The sequence below is a fragment of the Pygocentrus nattereri genome, chromosome 8, assembly GCF_015220715.1.
Source record: "Pygocentrus nattereri isolate fPygNat1 chromosome 8, fPygNat1.pri, whole genome shotgun sequence".
Taxonomy (NCBI): Eukaryota; Metazoa; Chordata; class Actinopteri; order Characiformes; family Serrasalmidae; genus Pygocentrus; species Pygocentrus nattereri.
Genome location: NC_051218.1, coordinates 33,709,967 through 33,732,088, shown reverse-complemented (window position 1 = coordinate 33,732,088; position 22,122 = coordinate 33,709,967). Strand labels below are relative to the sequence as shown.

Genomic DNA, 22,122 nt, shown 5'->3' with positions numbered 1-22,122 from the left:
GGGGTCAGTTTATCCAGGAGAGTCGGTCACTCTGCAGTGCATGGTCCTCTCTGAGATCAGAGCAGCAGAACTCCAAATGCTCTGGTTCAGAGCTGCTGCAGGACAATCCTTTCCTGAAATCATTTACACTCATCAGAACAGCAGCAGCCGTCAGTGTGAGATCAGCTCTTCTACAAGCTGCTCTCTGTATGAGTTCTCTAAGAACATCCTCGACCAGCACCATACTGGAACTTACTAGTGCGCTGTGGCTGCTTGTGGGAAGATCATTGTTGGTAATGGAGCATCAGTCCACTTAAGTAAGTCTGTGTCTGTTTATGTGCCTGAAAGTTTTAAATACTATAACGTTGTTGGTTCCTGGTTAACAGTGAAATGAAGGTGTATTACAAAGTCTAAAATTGTTTTAAATTTGACAGCATTCTAAAATCATGTGGATTAAATTCATTAGTTTATGCATGCTGTCATAAACCGAACATTAACTAGATTTAGGCCTGGTTCTGTGGGACTTTAAAAGTAGGCAAAGAACTGTCAGAAAAGCTTTGCTGAAAACACATTTAGCCAGCCCACCTTACTCATACCAAAGACCAGTGCTGTAGTGTGCACATCACTTTTCTGGTATGTAGAACGGCTCTGACAAATTATACTTCCTTTTTCTGAACATTAAAGAAAATAAAAAATAAAAAAAATAAAAATCTGTAAGTTCACAGTAACTTAAAGTAGGTATTGTAATAAATATGAACACACAATATAAAGTCTTTTCTAATAATAACTTCTCATGAAGTATTTACTAAACATTTCACTAAGAATCTGCAGGAAAACATGTTACATACAACATACAAGCTCCATTATTAAAATTGAAGCTACAGCTATATAGTACTAAACGCAATGTGGGAGAGTCAATGTATGCCTGCGTTAGCTTGGCGCTATCATAACACTGCAAAACCCAAACACTCTTAAAACAGAAAGTCAACTTGAAATTGTAAAATATAACTGTATACACTGCTTTTCACTGTGTTCATCTAACTCAAACTTCCCAGTTCAGTCAAATGTTCTAGTAACTTTGAACAGCAACACTTTCATTTGTTGTGCAACTTTCTAAGAGTTCACCCCACCATCAGGAGATTGGAAGTTTGAAACCCAGTGATTCCACATTCATAGGGATCCCTGTCCATATGAGAAAGCCCAATTCATGCCCCTGTTGCCCTTTCTTCCCCTTGATACCCTTGATTCATGGGCCTGTTTGCATCTTCTGTTATTGGTCCTGATGTTTACTTATGTTTACTTATCCAACTTATCCATGTAAAGCTCTTATATCATGTTATTCCTGTGAAGCACTCCTCTTCCACAGAACCTAGTTGTGTTTTTATCTTGTGGTTGTAAACTCCACAACGTAAGTTAAAGCCTTGATTTTCCAGTAGTTTTGATGATATATTGACAAACAATTTCCAGCTGGCTTTCCTTCTATTTTTGAATAACCATGCATCTTTGAGTGAATACATTCATTTGTTTGTGATGTATCCACTCTTTCTGAATGGACGTCATTGGAGTCATGCTGAACAGTATTTTGTTTGCAACATTAATCTAAAGAAGAACTTTATCTCTATGACCTGTGCATCATTCATAGATTGAAATGAAGCTCTTTTCATTGCAGTGAAAGATCATGATCTGCTGCTGTCCAGGTTTGAACATCTGTGAATGTTAATATACAGTAGTATCAATTGTAATGTCTTACAGCGAGTCCCACTGTGTTCTATCTGGGAGCAGCTTTGGGAATCTGTGTGATGGTGATCTGCATTCAAGCCATTCAAATCTGCAGGGGTGAGTGTAGCTTAATCTATTATGTACGATGTTATTATGCTTTTGTAAATAATGATTGATTATGAACTTTTAACAGACCCTTTACATGTCTCTCTTAAAAATGCAATGGTTTGGTAATATTTACTGAACATGTACAAAAGAAAGAAAACAAAATAATAAAAATCAAATCTTTGGTCAGGCCTGACCTCACACTGCATGATGCTAAGACAGTATATGTTTGTTTTCTGCAGTTCAGGTTATTGTAATACATTGTTCTCTGACATCTTCAAAAAGAGTATAGACAAACTACAGCTTGTATCGAATCAGCAGAAAGAGTTCTTACATCAACGCAGGAGAGTGAATATATTACTCCAGTACAGGCCGCACTTTACTGGACACATGTTCAGTATTAATAGACTAGCACCATTTATTCAGTTGAGCTCAACATCTGGTCCCATTTCTTCTTTTATACTGGCTTTTATTTGCCTTCCTTTTACAAGCATTTCTGCATTTTAATGTATGAAAGCTGCTATCTAACTACAAACTGGGTCTTAAAAAAAGTGACCAGCACTGAGGTCATATTCTCTGATCTAAACTCTAAATATGACACTGTGATCTTTCTTTACTACATCATAGGGAGAGATCATGATTCGGTGGTGGAGAACAAAGCCAGTCAGGTACTACATGTTCTCTCATCCACACTGACGCTGTTTAATTCTTATAGAGTTCTCTAATCTTCAGCCTTTAATATTTCATATTCATCTCTACAGAACTCTGCAGCTGTGGAGCTGAGTTATGCAGCCAAAAGCCTGAGAATGAAGAGTGGACGCTCTGGACACAGTGTTTACTCTGAAGTCAGATACTTCTCAGTTACTGACCCCAACAATCACTGACTCACTGGACTCTCTTCTCTTGTAGCAGCAGAAGTGAAGTTTGGGGATGTTTTCTGTTACTGTCAGCTTTGTAATCTGTATCTGTTTGTTTGTGTTTGTGCTGATTTCAGTCAGGATCTACAATCAAGTGCTTCACTTTGCTCTGTGCTCAAAACTGCATGACTGAAAAAAAGCAGTCTGGTCTGGTATGAAGTGTCAGTTCTCTGAAGGAGCCGAGCGAGAGCAGTTTTAGAGTGTGTGGTCACTTTAGTCATTCACACGTGGCAAACACTCATGAGCTCAGATGGTGTCTGATATTGTGTGGATGGAAATGTAGAAGATGTGTTTCAGGTTGTAGTAAGATCAGATCCATATACACAGTTTATTTGCTGAATTTAACACAATAATAAAATATGAACTGTGTAACTGCTGTGCATGTTCTCATATATATTCTTTAACCTTAGACTCTAGTGTGTTATTTTAATTCATTATTCCTGCCTTTTAATCTCTTGATGCAATTTTCTTAAAAGTTTTTCTCAAATATTTTGATGTGAAAGCTGAAAATCTGTTGATATGTTTCATTTTTTACAAAATGTGTCTTTCAGGAGGAAAAATGCATTTAAATGTATTATTTTCTGAATAAATTAACCGATGATGACTTTGGCTTGCAGCACTCTGGTGGTGTTATGTTTATTATCAACTGAAGCATTAAACATGTTACTGTAACTGATTTTAATGGTAATATCTGAAAGAAACCTTTTGCAATAGAATAGTGGTGAAAACTACTGAATAAGTCTTGAGTGTAAATATGTTTAGCTGGTTTTGAGAACTTGCTGTCCACATAATGAAGCCATGTTTATATCCTGCACTGCTGTGAAGAACTAAAGTGTGTTTAATGTGTAAATGTTTTAAATGTGTTTGTTAAATAATTTTCATGAAAGTTTTTTGTTCTATAACCATGTGAAGATTTTTTTTTACATGAAATAAAATAATGTAAGACATCAAATAAAATGGATTCATGAAGGAACAAAACATTTAATAGCTACAAGATTTAATAAAACACTGTATTTTACATGAATATAGTGTTTCTCTGATGTGTTTATTTAGATGTTTGTTTACATGAATCCATGTATTATAGCTCTAACACAAACAATATAAACACGTTTAGATGCATATTTTGAAAACTTGTTTAACATATAACATATTTAAATAAAGTAAATGTCTCTTATGCATTTATTTTGATTTTGAGAAAAATCACAAATCATTACTGTGTAAAATAATTTTGTAAATATCACAGCTTTATCACAGCGTTAGTAACTATATAAAATAATAATGCAATAATAAATCTAAGTACAACAACAAAATCAAAGTTAAAAACAAATTCAGAATCTGTGTTTTGTTTATTAATGTGTTTATGACCAAAATTCTTTACAATGTCTAAAAACATTCATGACTGAAAGAAAGAAGTATAAGAATTCAGAGACAATTAAATCTCTCTAACATTGTTACTGAAACCAAAACAAGCCAACATTCTTTTTCTAAAATGAATCTGGTCTTCAAACTTTCACAGGCAGAAATTCTGAGCTCCTCACATTTGACTGCTTCTCTGTAGAGCTGATAGCAGAGACGATGACAACCATAACCACTGATAAGAGCTCACACAGAGCCCAGAGCACTTTCTGTGGCCAAACAGATCAAGTCAGCAGACAAAAAGAACCATGTGACTTTTACCAGCCAATGAGGTTCAGTCTAAGAACCCAGGGAGCTAATGCAGTTTGATGCTTTGGTCAGTTACAGCCTTTAGAATATTTGCCTTCAAGTTGTAGCTGTTGTTTTTCTGATGATGGATCCAGCTGTGATTATCATCTTACTTCTCTACAGAATAGGTAAGTTTACCCAAAAAAACCCTTCATATTAATTATTGCTGATTATCGTTTGTGTCTTAAGTTTCATTGCAAGTTTTTTGTTATACTGAACTTTGTTTTAAAGATTCTACTCAAGCAGTGAGGAATTCAGAGCCGCTGGTCATCTCAGCTGAGCCCGGTGAAGCGGTCAATCTCACCTGCACATTTGTAGACGACTCAAAGAAAGATGTTAGGATGTGGTACAAACAAAGACTGGAGCATGCGCCACTGGAAGTGGGATCAAAGTTTGAAGACAAACCGGCTGTGATTCCAGGTAAATTTGACAAATCGAGATTTAAACTCAACAGAATAGCGAGTGGCATTTCTCTCAGTATTGAACGCGTCACTAAAGAAGATGAAGGAATGTACTTCTGTGGAGAGACTGGAAAGAAAACGCTGGACTTCTCTACTGCTACATTCTTAGCGGTCACAGGTAACATTTAATGATCTCTGCTTCAGTTTTCTGCTTATTCATTCAGCTACAGCAGAATGTAAAGGAAATTGAATTGTTCTTGTATATGTGAACTTACCTTTTCATTGTAAATACTGTTACAGCTTTTACCAGAGGCCAGTTAAAAATATAATATTGCTGTTTCTAGTGCAAATATCCATATTATAATGCTGTAAATATCTATAAATTAGCACCATCACAGTCTATATTCATAATAGAACACATATCTCACAGATATGCTATTATTATACTGTCTTTATCCAGTGATGATACTGTTACAGTTGAATACAAATGTACACTGTTTATATTATATTTTCCAGGGCAGTCAGACATCTCAGTACTCCAAACTTCAGTACGGGGGTCAGTTTCTCCAGGAGAGTTGGTCACTCTACAGTGCACGGTCATCTCTGAGATCAGAGCAGCAGATCTCCGAGTGCTCTGGTTCAGAGCTGCTGCAGGACAATCCTTTCCTGAAATCATTTACACTCATCAGAACAGCAGCAGCCGTCAGTGTGAGATCAGCTCTTCTACAAGCTGCTCTCTGTATGAGTTCTCTAAGAACATCCTCGACCAGCACCACACTGGAACTTACTACTGTGCTGTGGCTGCTTGTGGGAAAATCATCTTTGGCAATGGAACATCAGTAGAACTGAGTAAGTGTTCCTGTGTACTACTAGGAACTTGTAGTATATTTGTTTTATTTATGTGTAATTCTATCAACGGTTTGGGCTTCAAAGCTTCAAGTCAATGATATGTATCAACATCAAAAGAGAAAATAGAAAATGTGACAGAAACAGGTTTTGTAACTTGTGTTGTAAGACCACACATCATACATTATTTATACAGTATAGTGTAGCACTTACTACAATGTTAAAAGACAGTTGTTGTTGTTGGACTAGAACTAGGTTCGTAAAAGAGCAGTAATTGTTTAAAGAGTAATTGACCATAGAAAATGGAGAAAACACCACAGACCAAAAGTTAAGTTTAGAATTGCCGGCTTTATCAAAAATAAAAGAGAAAAGAAAAGTAGTAGAAATGTATTATTAAGAAATAGGATCCTTCAAGACATTACAGACACGACATATAACAGAGATAAATAATTGCATATGAATGCAAAGAGAGTCAAACAAGTCTTACTCAGTTACCCTTTAAGTTAGGAAAACCGATTTTTGAATTCTTAACCTCTAGTTAACTTAACTTAGTTGGTTTTAGTAGTTTAATTAGTATCTCAGTTGAGCTCTTATTAGTGTTCTAGTATTAGCTTGCAGTTATTTCATATAACTATTTTCTTTAAATTTATTTTTAATTATCCATCTTCAATGTTAATCAATTTAGGCCTATTTTTGTTATAACTAAATCAAAAGCATTTGGTATTACCCTCTATCAGTAGGTTATTACATACAACCAAAAAAAAAAAAACATAGGGCATCTCACTAAGCCCGAAAGTTAACACCAGTAAATGTAGTATCAATCAACCTTACAGTTAAACACGTTCAAAGTATATACATAACATGAACCATAAAACGGTTAACTGTATCAATGTCCATTAAATCGAGTCCTTAGTCCCTCTCACTCAGCAGCGCGAGCACTCCACGCACTGCTCACGTGATTCAGAGAGAAAGTAACGGTTCAATCTTGAACAGTCTTACCACGGTTGGTGATAGATCCTCAGCAGGGAGAGGAAGGGAAAGGCTGAAGCACCCGGCCTTCTCTGCGATGTCCACTCTCCCCGGATGGGAGAAAAAAAAGACATTTCTTTCGAAGCACAACACACAGTCCAGTCGTAGCTCCTACCTCTGATGGCTCGCCATCTATTTTCCTTGATCACGCGCTGGATGCGTGCTCCTCAAAACTTCACTTTTCTTCCGCGATTCTCGAGAGTAATTCAAACTAAAACGCTGAACAAAACCACAGTCTATCAACATAGACAGAAGGGTAAACAAAACTCTTACAGAAACAAAATAAATAGTCAAATACACTTAGATTTCTTTCTTCTTACTGGAGCTATTCTCAAACGCGACTTCACCTGTTCTTGCTTCCTCGATTCTACACCAGAATCCTCCGGGAGAGAACGACTATCAATGCGGTGATTTGCTGATAGATATGACCTTTCAACTTCAACCAATGATAAAATAAATGACCAAAACCATGAAATAATGTTTTTAATTCTATTTATCTATTTTAGATGTTTTTAATATCACTAAAGTAAATTATTTAATTGATGAATTTCTGCTTGATATTTATTCTTATTTAATAACTATTTAATAACCAATGACTACTTTCACCTGGGGTACAATAAACATTAGTTCATAGTTTTGATTTCAAACTGAAATTGAAATGAAATGAAAATAAATGAAGCAAAGTTAGTCAGAGTGATGGAGTGAAATGGTTCATTGTAGAGAAACTTTTTATGCTAATTTATTTACAGTGGTGTTGATAGGAACCAGGGGTCATAATATCAGCAACATGTATTTTATTCACTATCCGCCAGTCCAACCACACAAGTTTATGAATATTTGCTCATTTTATTAATTTAATGTTGGTGATGAAATAAAGGCTGATTCAGATTTTCGTTTATGTTGTGGAAGGTAGTGACTTGTTAGAGGCACTAAACACTTCAAGTCTTTGATTCTTGTCATCAGCACTGTGAATAAATCTGTCTGTACTATGAGAGATAAAAGTAAATGATGGAATATTAACATAAAATTCAAACTAAAATAGTTAGATGGGAAATGGCTTGAATTTCTCTATTCATGTTTACAATGTGTTGATCATTCCTGTCTTACAGAAGATCCTGTAGTTCCTGTAATGCTGACTCTGGCAGTTTTCTCAGCAGTGTGTGTGGCTGTAATCTGCACTCAAACCATTTTAATCCATAAACTGAGAAAATCTGAACACTGTGCTGGTGGGAAATGTTCATTATGACACGTAGCTGAACATTTTAATAGAAAGAAAATAGAAAATAATATTAATACTTACAAATAAATGTAGACCCATTAAACTGTATCTGAAGGTAATTGTGATGTTTTATCTCCTTTATAGAGAGAGTTCAGCAGGGGGCTGTGAGTGAGTGGACCACCAGACAGGTACTCTATACACTTATTCTTTATATTACATTTTAGTTTCAACCAGTGAGAAATCTGCCCATTTCAGTTCTCAGTGCTCTGGTTTTCAGCTGAACGAGCAAATTACTCTGCAGAGCTCTTCATCAGACAGTTGGAGTGGATGATAAAATGTACAGAAAATTGCAGGCGGTCATCCGAGTGCCAAGTTAAAGGAAAAGGAGGATAAACACTTTGATATTAGAGTCATGTGTAAAAGTTTGGACACCCCTGTCAAATTACAGGTCTTGTTAATTTTCTGAGTTATCATAAAGTAACACATCCTCCAAAGGAAGCAAATTTAAATATGGCAGTTTGTCTTCATTTCGGGGCATTTCTAGTCATTTGGGTTTTACATATTGGGGAAAAAAAAATCAAACAAATCATGTAAAATATAAATGCGTCAACAGTTTTGCACAGGCCTTATATCATGTTTAATGTCTTTCTCCATGTACTAAGCAAATGCACAGTAATTCTGGGTGATCAAGGGTGCTCAAATGCATGTGACTGTCCATTCTTATGCAAATTATTCAATAATGAATCTTCACCTATATTCATATTTTGTGTGTATTTCATGTATTTTATGTGCATTTTTGGCATTGCGTAGTTTATAATGAGCCACTAATACTTCACAATGTGCTCTGTGTACCAAAAAAATTTAATGGTCACTATACAGAGACTAATAAGTTTACAGTCAATCAATTTGTGTAATTTATGTTGTAAATTAAAGATCCTTGCATTGATTTTTTTGGGTAGGCATAAAAAGCACATAAACATAAAAAGCAATAAGTATTTTTTAAGTTTAGTGTAATTTCCAAAATACCAGACAAAAACCAAAATACAGACAAAAATGAAAATTGCTAACTTTTTTTAAGTGTCACAGCCAGGTTGTGAAATTGTAATGCAAACACATTTTTATGCCTCTAATAAGTGATGAATAAAACATTCATTAGTTTGTGGAATACATCTTGAAATATTTCTGACTTATTAAATTCTTCTTAACTCTAATACAGTACCTCAAGAGCTCACACTACTGAAAGCCTATAGGAATAAAATGTAGTCAATATAAAATAAAATTAATATGCATAAGCAAATTATTTCCAATTTATAAAAAAAAGATGTTGATAAAGTCCAGATGGCCCTTCCTTAAAATAAAGTGCTCAAGTGGTCATTCAGGAGTTCACAGTCTGTCCTGTATTTCACAAACTTTCACCCCAATCTGTAATATTTTTAAGATGAGTGAATCAGTGACATCATATATTATAAATCATCATCCTGAACAATAACTTCATGCAGATGATGATACATAGCTAAGAAACTTGCTTTAAACTCTGAGCGTCTGTCTCTATGAACACGTAATTTCCTTGCTCACAACCACTGAACTCACACACAGTTTAAAATGATGCAGCTGCTTGAGTAAAAGTGTGAACTTTTACTACTTACTTACTCACAGAATATAAATAGTCTTTTGCTGAATGTAATTAGCAAGTAGTTAACATTAATTACACAATAATTCACAGTGTTTACTGAACGATAAATCTCAGGATTAATGTGTGAAATAGCAGCCTAGATATTGAGGAGTTTAACCCCCCTGTAGTTCTCTGTGGTCTATTATAAACAGAGCTGAACTCCAGCAAACGATTGGTCTGTAACCACAATCTGAGCACAAGCACAAAAAAAAAAAATCACACCTTCAGACGACGTGGCTTTAACAGCAGTTCATACACAGAGCAGCCTGTCAGGGTCAGCGGTCAGTTTCCTCACTTAGAATAAACAACATGTAGACACTGATATTCACACAGATAAAGTGTGTGAACTTCTTTCTTTCCAGGACAGAAGGTTCTTGACTTTCTCAGACAAACATAAATAAACAGAATAAAAAAACAAATTGCTGTTTAAAAATTCCATAGCTTTCAGTTCCATCCCTTACTTTGAGTTATTCACAGAAATCTTCAGGGATATTTTACACACCTGCACAGTTCAGTCTTAAAAAGTAATTACATTTTCTGCTTTTCACAATCCCAATAACAAATTCAGATTCATCACTTCAGAAAACCGCATTTCACATCTCACGTCCAGTTTCAGTTCTATTTAGTACAATTTGTCTTTTCTTTTAGGTCATTTAACCACCTCTTATTGTAAAATCCTTAAAGTATCATCTTCTAAATCATCAGTAAATGTTCATCTTTGTGTGTTTCAGCAATCGAGTAAAAAGCTCTGGAAAATGTATCACTGATTACTCTGATTATATTTCCACTTGCTCATTTCTTTGCTGATCGTCTGTTTCTGAAACAGGACTCTGACTCTGAGGAGTTTGATTTCACTGCATTACGTTTCTCTGAGAAGATGAAGAGAAGAGCACTAAAGGAGAAAGTTTTCACCCGAGTGAGATTCTTCCCTGTTTCTGACTACAGAGCAATTCAGTAAAGCTGTATTACACCACAGGAAAGAAGTCTTACTGAGTTCATGTAGTCATGTAGACTCTCTGTGTTCTGCTGATATTTTATACCATATTTTATGTATGAAAGAGTGTCCAGATATACTCTGTATACAGCTGAATAAAAAGTTTTGCTTGTTTTTGCATATATACAGACTTTTTTATTTATTTATTTATCTATTTCTGGCCTGGCATGTGAACCATATGGTAAATGTGAGTAAAGTAGTGGTTCTCAGGCAGGACATGAGATGACCTTGGCAAATTCACTGTCTACACTGATTTAATCTATATACAAGTTTTCATCTATAGTTTACAAAATTTGGGGAATTGCCTCAGCTGGTCTTTATACCTTATGGTGGTTATACATTGTTTTGTTTTAGTTTACAGCATTAAAAACAAGCCAAACTAAAGGTTTTAAATGTGAAAAACATGAATCCTGCTGGACTCTGACTCTGGTATTTGTTTTATGTTACATCTATCATGTGTGTTTATTGTGCATAGATCATCTCAAGCTTTCTGATGCATCGTAGTAGACATGTTGCATTGACCAATGATTAAAACTGAATACTTGGATAAAAATTGGCCAAACTGGCAACACCTTTAAACTCATTTAAGTGGCCTGAGAAACATCTGCTCATTTTAATTTGCTCCATCAATGTATGCATGACATCATCCATGATGTCAGTCATTCACTGAAAGGGGTCAAGCTATTTAGATGCTCTAGTTATAACCTGATAAGATACTGAGGTCAGAATTTAGAGGGCTGTCACTGACAGAGTGAGTGTCTAGGCCTCTCTCTAAAAGCTGTGCAGTCTTTGATGCCCTGTACTGACAACAGCCTCTCAGTGCCATTAAAAAGGGATGCTGAGCCAGATCTGGGTTTAGAGCTCACTGCCCTGGTCCTGGATATTGGTCAGCTTTCTTCAGCTAAACAGACTCACTGATACAGCAACACACACACAGGCCTACTGTGTATAAGTGAGTGGTGTGTGTGTGTGTGTGTGTGTGTGTGTGTGTGTGTGTTTGTGAGATGTCTTATAGATGATAATCTGGGGTTTTTGCTTGATAATGGGTGGTACTTGCTCTGAAAGGTTTGAAAACCAAAGCTGTAAATCTTATTTTTTTATTCTAAGCATGTTTTCCCACTGTGGGGCTGAGGTGACCAGCTGTGGCCACCAGAGGGAGACAGAGACCCCCTTTATAGCAATCAGGACGAGTAGCATGACCTGTGGTCAGCCTGCTTGAGGAAAAGGCCCCCACTATTCCAGTGGCAGTATATATGTGGGGACCAGATGAGGTCAGTCACGTCCACTTCCTGTGTGGTGGATATCAGGAACGTGTGAGACTGTGCAGACGCCTTAATGACACAAATCTCCAACAGGCTGTTCAAATCACCGCACAGTTTGTAGGAGCTGCACACAATTTTTAAACATGTTGAAGGAACAAAAACATCACAACTATTCAGCGCCATAGTGCACTTTCACCATAACATCACTTTCAGTTACTAGTTCCTAATTATAATCATTATAAAAAAGAATAAATATTATTTACACTGTTTAAAATGACTATCATTCATATTATTATTATCATTGATCAGTGAATAAATAAATAAATACATAGCTAATAAAAATAAATATTGCAAGCAAACAATAGACAAAAAGATTTAGAAAAAAACAGAAGTCATAAAAATGTTTTTAAATACTTCATTTAAAAACAGGTGTTGGTGGTATAGTTGTAAGCTTAGCTGCCTTCCAAGCTAAGGAGGTTAGGGACCCAGCCTCATGACCGGAAGGTTGCCGGTTCAATGCCCAGCACCGACAGCACGTGACTGAGCTGTCCTTAAGCAAGACACCTAACCCCCAGCTGCTCCCCGGGTGCTGCGGATTGGGCTGCCCACTGCTCTGGGCAAAGTGTGCTCACTGCCCCCTAGTGTGTGTGTGTGTGTGTGTGTGTGTGCTCAATAGATTGTATGTGGTGTTTCACTTCACGGATGGGTTAAATGTGGAGGTGAAATTTCCCCGCTGTGGGACTAATAAGGGTCTCCTAATCTTCATGAATTATGAACCATGATTGTCTGTATTGTTGAGCTGTTTTTGCCACACTAAACAACATCAAACACTGGATTTTGTTTAAAATTAACATCAAGTATCACTGTTTACTGCATGTTTGTTATTATTATTATTATTATTATTATTATTATTATTATTATACATTGGAAATGCACCATGCTTTATATCATTAGGGATTTTCTACTCCAGACGTTACAGTGCGGTATTTGTGAGTCACAGTTTTCACATCATTTTCTGTACAATGTTTATTACTGAACGGTGTTTATTCTGAGGCTGTAAGATGATAGAAAGGCCTGTTCATCAAATGAGAGTCCAGTCTCTGTAGAAGTGGACAGGTACATAAGATGATAGTGAGCATCTAAGTATCTGGTGCTCGCTTGATAGTATCTGGTGCTTACTACGTAGTATCTGGTACTCACCACATACTATAGTATCAGGAGTGCACCAAATGTTTACCTAAAAAAATCATCCCCTTCACCTAAAAAAAAAATAAACAAATAAATAAATAAATAAATAAATAAATAAATAATTCACTGCATCCCTTCAGGGTCTCTGTACCTACCTACCTGAAATTTTTTCTTAGGACTGTGAGTTCTTTTGTGAATCAGACCTTTGATGCTCCCTTTCTCAAAGTTATTAATGTTATTATTCATGCAGTTTATAATCTAAACTTTTTATATCTGCACAAAGCTGCTCTAAAGTATGTTCTAGGTTTCTGCACCTGGTGGGGAAAAAAAGTGACACTGTGACTTTTGCCAGCCAATGAGATTCATCTGTTGAGCTCAATGTAGTTTGGTGACTTGGCCAGAACTTCCCATTCCAGTTTACATCAAATAAGCAAAGCATCTCATGATGATGATGATGATGATGATGATGATGATGACAACGATGACGATGATGAAGGCTCCACTGTGGATTCTTTGTTTAATTCTCTATGCAACATGTAAGTAAGGAACTCTTTTCAGAAGTATTAGATCCTCTATTAGTGCTATTAGTTTCTGAACTTCTGCTGCTAAAATGATTTCATTTTTTTTATAACTGACTTTCTGTTCTTTTGTAGGTCCTGTTGAAGCTGTGGAGCTTAATGAGAGAATGTTTATCTCGGTTAAGACTGGAGAAAATCATACTCTGTCTTGCAATGTTGGAAAGTCTGAAACAAGTATAGTTTGGTTCAAGCAACAGTTGGGGCAGGAGTTTAAGGATGTGGTAACAAAGTTAGCCGACAAAAAAGCCATTTCAAACAATTTGAAATGGGATCTAAACAAAGATTTTTCTTTGACTATTAAAAACATTTCTGAAGATGATGAAGGAATGTACTTCTGTGGACAAAATGATGGGGTCATTTTTACGTTTATTAATGTGATATTCTTGGCTGTGACAGATCAACCTCAATTAAAAATCTCAGTGCTCCAAACTCCAGTACAGGGGTCAGTTTCTCCAGGAGAGTCGGTCACTCTGCAGTGCACGGTCCTCTCTGAGATCAGAGCAGCAGATCTCCGAGTGCTCTGGTTCAGAGCTGCTGCAGGACAATCCTTTCCTGAAATCATTTACACTCATCAGAACAGCAGCAGCCATCAGTGTGAGATCAGCTCTTCTACACACAGCTCTGTGTACAACTTCTCCAAGAACATCCTCGACCACAACCATACTGGAACTTACTACTGCGCTGTGGCGGCTTGTGGGAAGATCATTGTTGGGAATGGAGCATCAGTACAATTGGGTAAGTCCATTATAGTGCTTTGTGTTGTGTGTCTGTATGCTTCAAATAGTGTAAAGCAATAGTTTTGAGCCATGAAAACAAATAACAAAATCCAAACATGTTTCAAATGTGCCTGTATTCTGAGTTTATTGTCTATTGCATTTCACCATGAACTGGACACTGAACAGATTCAGGCCTGATTCTCTTGACTGCACTATCAGAGTCTATGGCCTGGAATCTGCATGCATCTTCAGAGTGTTTAACATGTCACCAATAAAATGATAAATAATCCATTTAAGATTATGTGACATTACATAATGTCAAACTCTCCAATGTATCAGTGCAACAGCGTCATGTATTATGATCAATTCGTATCTTCAGTTGTCAGCTTGGATGTTCACTAATATTGGGAAAAATACCACGCTGTAGATAGACTACCATAAACATACACTGTTTTTTAAATGAATAATACTTAAACATTCAAAACATAAATCATACTAGTCTATTATATCATGCCATTCATATGAAGCACCAGTTGTCCATTGAACATCTGATGCTTTCTGCTGGTGGTTGTGATGTCCACTCATTAGATGTTAAAGCATGAGATATTCTGCCATTGCTTAGACATGCACATTTTGGTGGATACAACTGTTTACTTCTGATGTACCTTCAATGATTATCTTCTGGAAATGGACATTATTGGAGTCATGGTGAACAGTACCTTCTGCAGTATAGGAGGCAGGGGTGTCATTCACTAGACTATACCAACCACTACCTCTACATGATCTGAGCATCATTCAAATATTGAACTGAAGCTCTGACCACTTATATTTCTGTAAATTGAATGTTCAATAAGTATGTAAAGTTTACTGTTTGCATGTTAACAAAATAAGCTGTTTTGTTACATTGCTGGTTTGAGTGTTTATGTATGTAAATGTACAGTAATTCAAACTTGACAGCTCGTCCTATAGATCCCACTGTGTTCTATCTGGGAGCAGCATTGGGAATTTGTGTGATTGTAATCTGCGCCCAAGCCATTCATAACTTCAGTGGTGAGTGTAGCTTAATCTGTTATGTTGGTGGTTATTGTGCTTTTTTAAATAATTTATGGTTTCACATTTTAAAATGATGTTTCTCGCAATGCATGAAACTAATACATTCTAAGTTTAAATGTAAGAAAGAGGCTGTATTAATAAAGTTTATTATAACTATTATTATTATTATTATTATTATTATTGATATTTTTGTGGTTGTTTAGTCTTTTAAACATAAGCAGGCATTTGACATTTTTTTTCACAAAAAAAGTAAAGCAGTGGTTCAGTGTTCATTAACTAGAATTGTGCAAACTGACTGTAACTAAAAGGTCTAAGAGGTCATATTCTCTGATCTAAACTTTAAATATGACACTGTGATCTTTCTTTACTCCATCATAGGGAGAGATCATGATTCGGTCGTGGAGAACAAAGCGAGTCAGGTACTACATGTTCTCTCATTCACACTGACGCTGTTTAATTCTTATAGAGTTCTCTAATCTTCAGCCTTTAATATTTCATATTCATCTCTACAGGACTCTGCAGCTGTGGAGCTGAGTTATGCAGCCAAAAGCCTGAGAATGAAGAGTGGACGCTCTGGACACAGTGTTTACTCTGAAGTCAGATACTTCTCAGTTACTGACCTCAACAATCACTGACTCACTGGACTCTCTTCTCTTGTAGCAGCAGAAGTGAAGTTTGGGGATGTTTTCTGTTACTGTCAGCTTTGTAATCTGTATCTGTTTATTTGTGTTTGTGCTGATTTCAGTCAGGATCTACAATCATGTGCTTCACTTTGCTCTGTGCTCAAAACATCATGACTGATAAAACAGTCCGTTTTTATTTACTTATTTTGTTTTGGATGAGGTGTCAGTTCTCTGAAGAAGTTTAGAGTTTGTGGTCACTTTAATCTTTCACACGTTGGAAACAAAGGCGGTTAATGGAAACGTAGAAGACGTGTTTCAGACGTGAGAATTTCCACTTCAGCATCATCAGTTTAAATGTAAATTTTCTTCTTTGTAAACTTCTTTGTTTAACATCCAGTGGTTTTGTTATTGTCCTGTGAAAGATGAAAATGTTTTGATTTTTTTTTTTTTTGCAACTTATGACTTCTAGTAAACAAATAAACACACAGGAATGTATTTTGTTCTGAATTCTACACAAAACACAGAAAGCATGAGTTCTTCATCTTACTATCTTACTCAGATTCACTCACCTTGCAAGACTTTGACATCTGCACTTTAGTGGTATTACATTTATTTTCTTTTGAAGCATTAGATATGATACTTTAACTTAATAAATAAAAACAATTACCAAGTAGAACAACGAATTTACATTTTTTATTAATTTAAATTAATCATAAAATTGATCTAAACTGGTTATTTCCTTGCCAAAACATATTTTTTCCATTTTTTTCCTGACTCTAAAGGCAGTTTTTGATAAGTTGCTTTGATTCCACACAATATAGTGAACAAATAAAGTTACATGAAAGAGGCCTCAAATATTCTGGAATAACTCTCACTAGGATGAAGCAATCTGAACACAATGTGTTTCTCAGTATATGGAGCTTTGAACAAGCCAGGATGACCCTGAGGCACGACAGCCGTCATGATGTTTAACCTCCATTCGCAGCTTCTGGGTGCAGACCCCTGTACCCCTTCATGTGTCATGAGCATTTTGTGACGTACGAAGTGACAAAAATAGTTTATAAATGCTTTAGTTTCTCTTCTAAAGTGACTATTTTGAGATACAAGGTTCTGGGCTGACAACGACTGTAAAAGACATTAAGTGCTCAGTGTTTAGAATGTCTGTTTAATTGAATTCTACCTACCACCAAAGTACCACATGACACAATAAACATTTCTTAAACAGAGATGGTCTATCTTTGAAAAGTTCTCTATCATTTATGAATAGTTCACTGGTCAAACATATGTACTGATGTTACTATGTCAGGTCTTCTTCTTCATACTTTCACTAAAACATTTTTTAAGGCATCGTCTATGACCTAGTTTATTAATGGTGATAATCTGGTGATTTTATAAATAAACAAGTCTGTGTAACTTTGGTTCATTAAATTTAAATTAATATAGAAAATAAAAAGGAAATTTGTGTCTAAGGTCATCCATTGGATACACACACAGATACAACTGCTCATAAGAGACTGTCAGTAAGGAGATTACAGTCTCTTGGAGGAATGAAGTACAGAGGAAAAGAATATTATTTGTATTGTTGAACAAAGTTTAATCACAATGTATAAAACACAATAACATCTAAAACAGAGTGTAAGCACTCAGATACAACTTCAGCAGTACCACTGAAAATTATGCCCCATTTCTTCTTAAACAATTGATCAGGATTTTAAACCTCACAGACAGAACTTCATATAAAGAAGTGCTTTTCTTTAGAGACTTATAACAGGTGCTGACTACAACAACCAAAAAAACTGATAAGAGCTCACACAGAGCCCAGAGACCTTTTCTGGTCAAAAAGACCAAGACAGAAACAGTCATGTGACGTTTACCAGCCAATGTGGTTTGGAAAAAAACAACCCAGCGAGATAATACAGTTTGATGCTTTGGTCAGTTACACCTTTTAGAATGTCTCCTCTGAAGTTATAACAGTTGCTTTTCCAATGATGCCTCCAGCTGTGATCATCATCTTGCTTCTCTGCAAAATGTGTAAGTTTCACAAAGCTACCCAACAAAACTTGAATTTGAATGTATCATTGTTCATTCCGCTTGCTTTAATCTCTGTCTACATTTTTTCTTAGTAACTCAGATTGAACTTTGTTCTACAGATTCTGCTCAAGCAGTGAAAAATTCAGAGTTGTTGGTCATCTCTGTTGAGCCTGGTAAAGCGGTCACTCTGAACTGCACATTGGAAGGCAAATCAGGGGAAGATGTTAAGATGTGGTACAAACAAAGACTGGAGCATGTGCCACTGGAAGTGGGATCACAGTTAGAAGGAAAGTCGGCTATGATTTCAAAAGAATTTGAAACTTCAAAAAGATTTAAAATCAACAGAATAGCAAGTGGCATTTCTCTCAGTATTGAAGGTGTCACTAAAGAAGATGAAGGAATGTACTTCTGTGGATCAGCTGGATCAAACACACTGAACTTCTCTACTGCTACATTCTTAGCAGTCACAGGTAATAGAAGTGATTTCCTCTTTCCTGCTTTCATTGTTCTTAACATGTAAGATTTCTTTTACAAAAAGCCCTGAGAATGCATAATAAATGTTGAATATCTGCTACGTGAATCTGTTCTCAAATACATTGTTTCTGCTGATGTTTTGTAAATATATTATGTAATTATCCACTAGTCAATGTAATCACACTTTGAACTCATAACTGATGCACTAGTTCCTTATTATACTGTTATTGTCTACATTATTTTTCCCAGGGCAGTCAGACATATCAGTGCTCCAAACTCCAGTACAGGGGTCATTTTCTCCAGGAGAGCCGGTCACTCTGCAGTGCACGGTCCTCTCTGAGATCAGAGCAGCAGATCTCCGAGTGCTCTGGTTCAGAGCTGCAGCAGGACAATCCTTTCCTGAAATCATTTACACTCATCAGAACAGCAGCAGCCGTCAGTGTGAGATCAGCTCTTCTACACATAGCTCTGTGTACAACTTCTCCAAGAACATCCTCGACCACCACCACACTGGAACTTACTACTGTGCTGTGGCTGCTTGTGGGAAGATCATCTTTGGCAATGGAACATCAGTAGAAATGGGTATGCTTTTTTATTGACTGTGGGCCTTTCTATAGTATTGCAAAAAAAAAAAAAGAAAAGAAAAAATGGCACAGTTGGAGAACAGAGTGTCCACTGACCCTTACTTCACTTCATTAAAATCATAATTCACAATTTTTCAACTCAAACTGAAGGTGTACCTTTATAGTGAACTTTAGAATTTTGATCTGAGAAGAAAACAAACCTGTTCAGTGATTTGATGTGGTTCTCTTTAGAGAAACTATCCAAAACCACCAGAGAACCTACACATGTGCTCTGAGTTTATATATGTAACATTCATGATGGTGAAATTATGGTGAATATGAATATAATTTAGGGGAAGGGGGCTATTTTGTCTTATGCAGAGGTGGAAGAAGGTCTTTACTTAGTAAAGGTGCTCTGGTCCAAGTCAAATTTTTCCTTAAGTAAATGTTTTACTGTACATGCTTCTGTATTTATTAAATCATTTAAGTTTTATTATAATTTTTTTAAATTTTGTGTCGGTTTTGTGTCAAGATCAAGAATGACTTTTTGCAGGGAATAGTAGGTCAAATAGTTCTTGTAGTTAAGCTGTAGACAAGGATTTTGTTTTATATGCATGTATATATACACATATATATTTGCACCATCAACAATATAAGATGTCTTACCGCTATGATTTTCTTTGGATTTCATCATTTACGCATTTCACTTGCTGCTATTTGTAGCTGTGGAAGCAGCCAATCATATGTTTTTATAGATTATCTTGAAATGATCCATTCAGAGTTACGAGTCTAGCTTGAAAATTCTAAACGACTGTGACTAATTGTCACTCAATACGTTTCTATACGATGCAGCAATTTCATGGCAAACCACGTTGTTTTATCGTGGTTTTTATTAGGCAGAATTTGTAAAAGGTTGGTGGAATTCCCCTTCAATGAGATATAAGTATCAGTATTAGACCCACCAGCTTCAGTTCTGGACCATGCATCATAAAAGCTCACCATCTTGGGGTGCAGGATGATCAGGAGAGCACAGGATGATTTTGTTCACATTATTTCAGCTTCTAACTTACAAAATATCCTTGATCAAGTTTAAAATGAATTTATCTACAAAAAAATATAACATCCAACCCTAGACGGAGAAGAGTTTCCATGGCTTGAACTTTGAATTCATGTTCACATGTTGATCATTCCTGTCTTACAGAAGATCCTGTAGATCCTGTAATGCTGACTCTGGCAGTTTTCTCAGCAGTGTGTGTGGCTGTAATCTGCACTCAAACCATTTTCATCCATAAACTGAGAAAATCTGAACACGGCGCTGGTGGTAAGTGTTTATTATGACACGTAGCTGAACATTTTAATAGAAAGAAAATAGAAAATAATATTAATACTTACAAATAAATTTAGTCCCATTAAACTGTATCTGAAGGTAATTGTGATGATTTATCTCCTTTATAGAGAGAGTTCAGCAGGGGGCTGTGAGTGAGTGGACCACCAGACAGGTACTCTATACACATATTCTTCATACTACATTTTAGTTTCAACCATTGAGAAATCTGCCCATTTCGGTTCTCAGTGCTCTGGTTTTTAGCTGAATGAGCAAATTACTCTGCAGAGCTGTTCATCAGACAGTTGGAGTGGATGATAAAATGTACAGAAAATTGCATGCAGTCATCCGAGTGTCAAGTTAAAGTAAAAGGAGGATAAACACTTTGATATTAGAGTCATGTGAAAAAGTTTGGACACCCCTGTCAAATTACAGGTCTTGTTAATTTTCTCAGTTGTTATAAAGTAAAACATCCTCCAAAAGAAGCAAATTTAAATATGGCAGTTTCTCTTCATTTCAGGGCATTTCTAGTCATTTGGGTTTTACATATTGGGGGAAAAAAACAATCAAATCATGTAAAATATAAATGCGTCAAAGCTTTTGCACAGGTCGTATATCATGTTTAATGTCTTTCTCCATGTACTAAGCAAATGAACAGTAATTCTGGGTGATCAAGGGTGCTCAAACTTTTGCATATGACAGTCCCTTCCTGTGCAAATTATTTGTGCATATTTTGTGTGTATTTCATGTATTTCATGTGTATTTTTGCCATTTCGTAGTTTATAATGAGCAAACATTACGTCACGATGAGCTCCGTCTACCAAAGAGTTTTAATAGTCACTATATAGAGACTAATAAGTTTACAGTCAATCAATTTTTGTAATTTATGTTGTAAATTAAAGATCCTTGCATTGATTTTTTTGGGCGGGCATAAAAAGCATATAAACTTAAAAGCTATAAATATTTTTAAGTTTAGTGTAATTTCAAACCAAAATATGAAAATATGAAAATTGAATGAAAATTGCAAACTGCCTCTAATAAGTGATGAATAAAACATTAATTAGTTTGTGGAATACATCTTGAAATATTTCTGACTTATTAAACTCTAATACAGTACCTCGAGAGCTCACACTACTTAAAGCCTATAGGAATAAAATGTAGTCAATATAAATCAAAATTAGTAACGTTTGATGCATAAACAAATTATTTCCAATTTATTTAAAAAAAGACGTTGATAAAGTCCAGATGTTCCTTTCTTAAAATAAAGTGTTCAAGCGGTCAGTCAGGAGTTGACAAGCTATCCTGTATTTCACAAACTTTCACTCCAATCTGTAATATTTTTAAGATGACTGAGTGAATCAGTGAGTAAAGCTGGGCAAAACTGAAATATTGATATTCATAAGGAAATGTGAAGTAGCCCAGCAAATGTTGTTTATTCATTATTTGTTTATTCGTAACAATTTTTTGTGTGTAAATACAGTAACTGGCCTTTTCTTTAAGTTAAAATCTATTTTTCAGTAAATGATGTTTATTTCTCACAGGAACAGAACACTGAGAACCTGCATTACGCTGCCATCCACATCAAAGAGAAGAAAGCCAAAGGTGGGAGAGTGAAGAGAGAACAGCCTGAAGACGTTGTTTACTCTCACGTGAGAAGCTCCAATGCTGCTGCTCAGCGCTCACATCGCTAGTTTCCTAAGATGATCATGAGTGAACGTTTGGACC

The 22,122-nt window shown here is 35.9% G+C and overlaps 2 protein-coding genes and 1 long non-coding RNA gene across 3 annotated transcripts; all 3 read left to right on the top strand.

Annotated features, from left to right (window-relative positions):
• Positions 1–242: 242 nt before the first annotated feature.
• Positions 243–2,565, top strand: LOC119263878. Its single transcript, XR_005130599.1, has 3 exons — positions 243–296; positions 1,732–1,815; positions 2,431–2,565. It is a non-coding gene; the product is annotated as an uncharacterized LOC119263878 (long non-coding RNA).
• Positions 2,566–4,462: 1,897 nt separating this feature from the next.
• On the top strand, positions 4,463–16,017 carry LOC108416017. The gene is made up of 7 exons (XM_037540359.1): positions 4,463–4,552; positions 4,656–5,003; positions 5,342–5,352; positions 14,027–14,348; positions 15,287–15,379; positions 15,761–15,801; positions 15,895–16,017. Exons 1-7 carry the CDS (start codon positions 4,507–4,509, stop codon positions 16,015–16,017), a joined length of 984 nt encoding a protein of 327 aa, XP_037396256.1. The 5' UTR covers positions 4,463–4,506.
• Positions 16,018–17,993: 1,976 nt separating this feature from the next.
• LOC119263822 lies at positions 17,994–22,122 on the top strand. Its single transcript, XM_037540358.1, has 6 exons — positions 17,994–18,036; positions 18,156–18,506; positions 18,760–19,092; positions 20,275–20,394; positions 20,529–20,572; positions 21,939–22,122. The coding sequence occupies exons 1-6, from the start codon at positions 17,994–17,996 to the stop codon at positions 22,086–22,088; spliced, it is 1,041 nt and encodes a 346-aa protein (XP_037396255.1). The 3' UTR covers positions 22,089–22,122.

What these genes read in the sequence shown, in the direction of transcription:
- LOC108416017 (XM_037540359.1), top strand. Translation starts at nt 4,507, where the DNA reads ATGATGGATCCAGCTGTGATTATCATCTTACTTCTCTACAGAATAG. An exon ending in CTTACTTCTCTACAGAATAG is followed by an intron (nt 4,553 to 4,655) that starts GTAAGTTTACCC and finishes TTTGTTTTAAAG; the next exon opens with ATTCTACTCAAGCAGTGAGG. An exon ending in TGGAGAACAAAGCGAGTCAG is followed by an intron (nt 15,802 to 15,894) that starts GTACTACATGTT and finishes TCATCTCTACAG; the next exon opens with GACTCTGCAGCTGTGGAGCT.
- LOC119263822 (XM_037540358.1), top strand. Translation starts at nt 17,994, where the DNA reads ATGCCTCCAGCTGTGATCATCATCTTGCTTCTCTGCAAAATGT. An exon ending in CTTGCTTCTCTGCAAAATGT is followed by an intron (nt 18,037 to 18,155) that starts GTAAGTTTCACA and finishes TTTGTTCTACAG; the next exon opens with ATTCTGCTCAAGCAGTGAAA. An exon ending in ATCTGAACACGGCGCTGGTG is followed by an intron (nt 20,395 to 20,528) that starts GTAAGTGTTTAT and finishes TCTCCTTTATAG; the next exon opens with AGAGAGTTCAGCAGGGGGCT.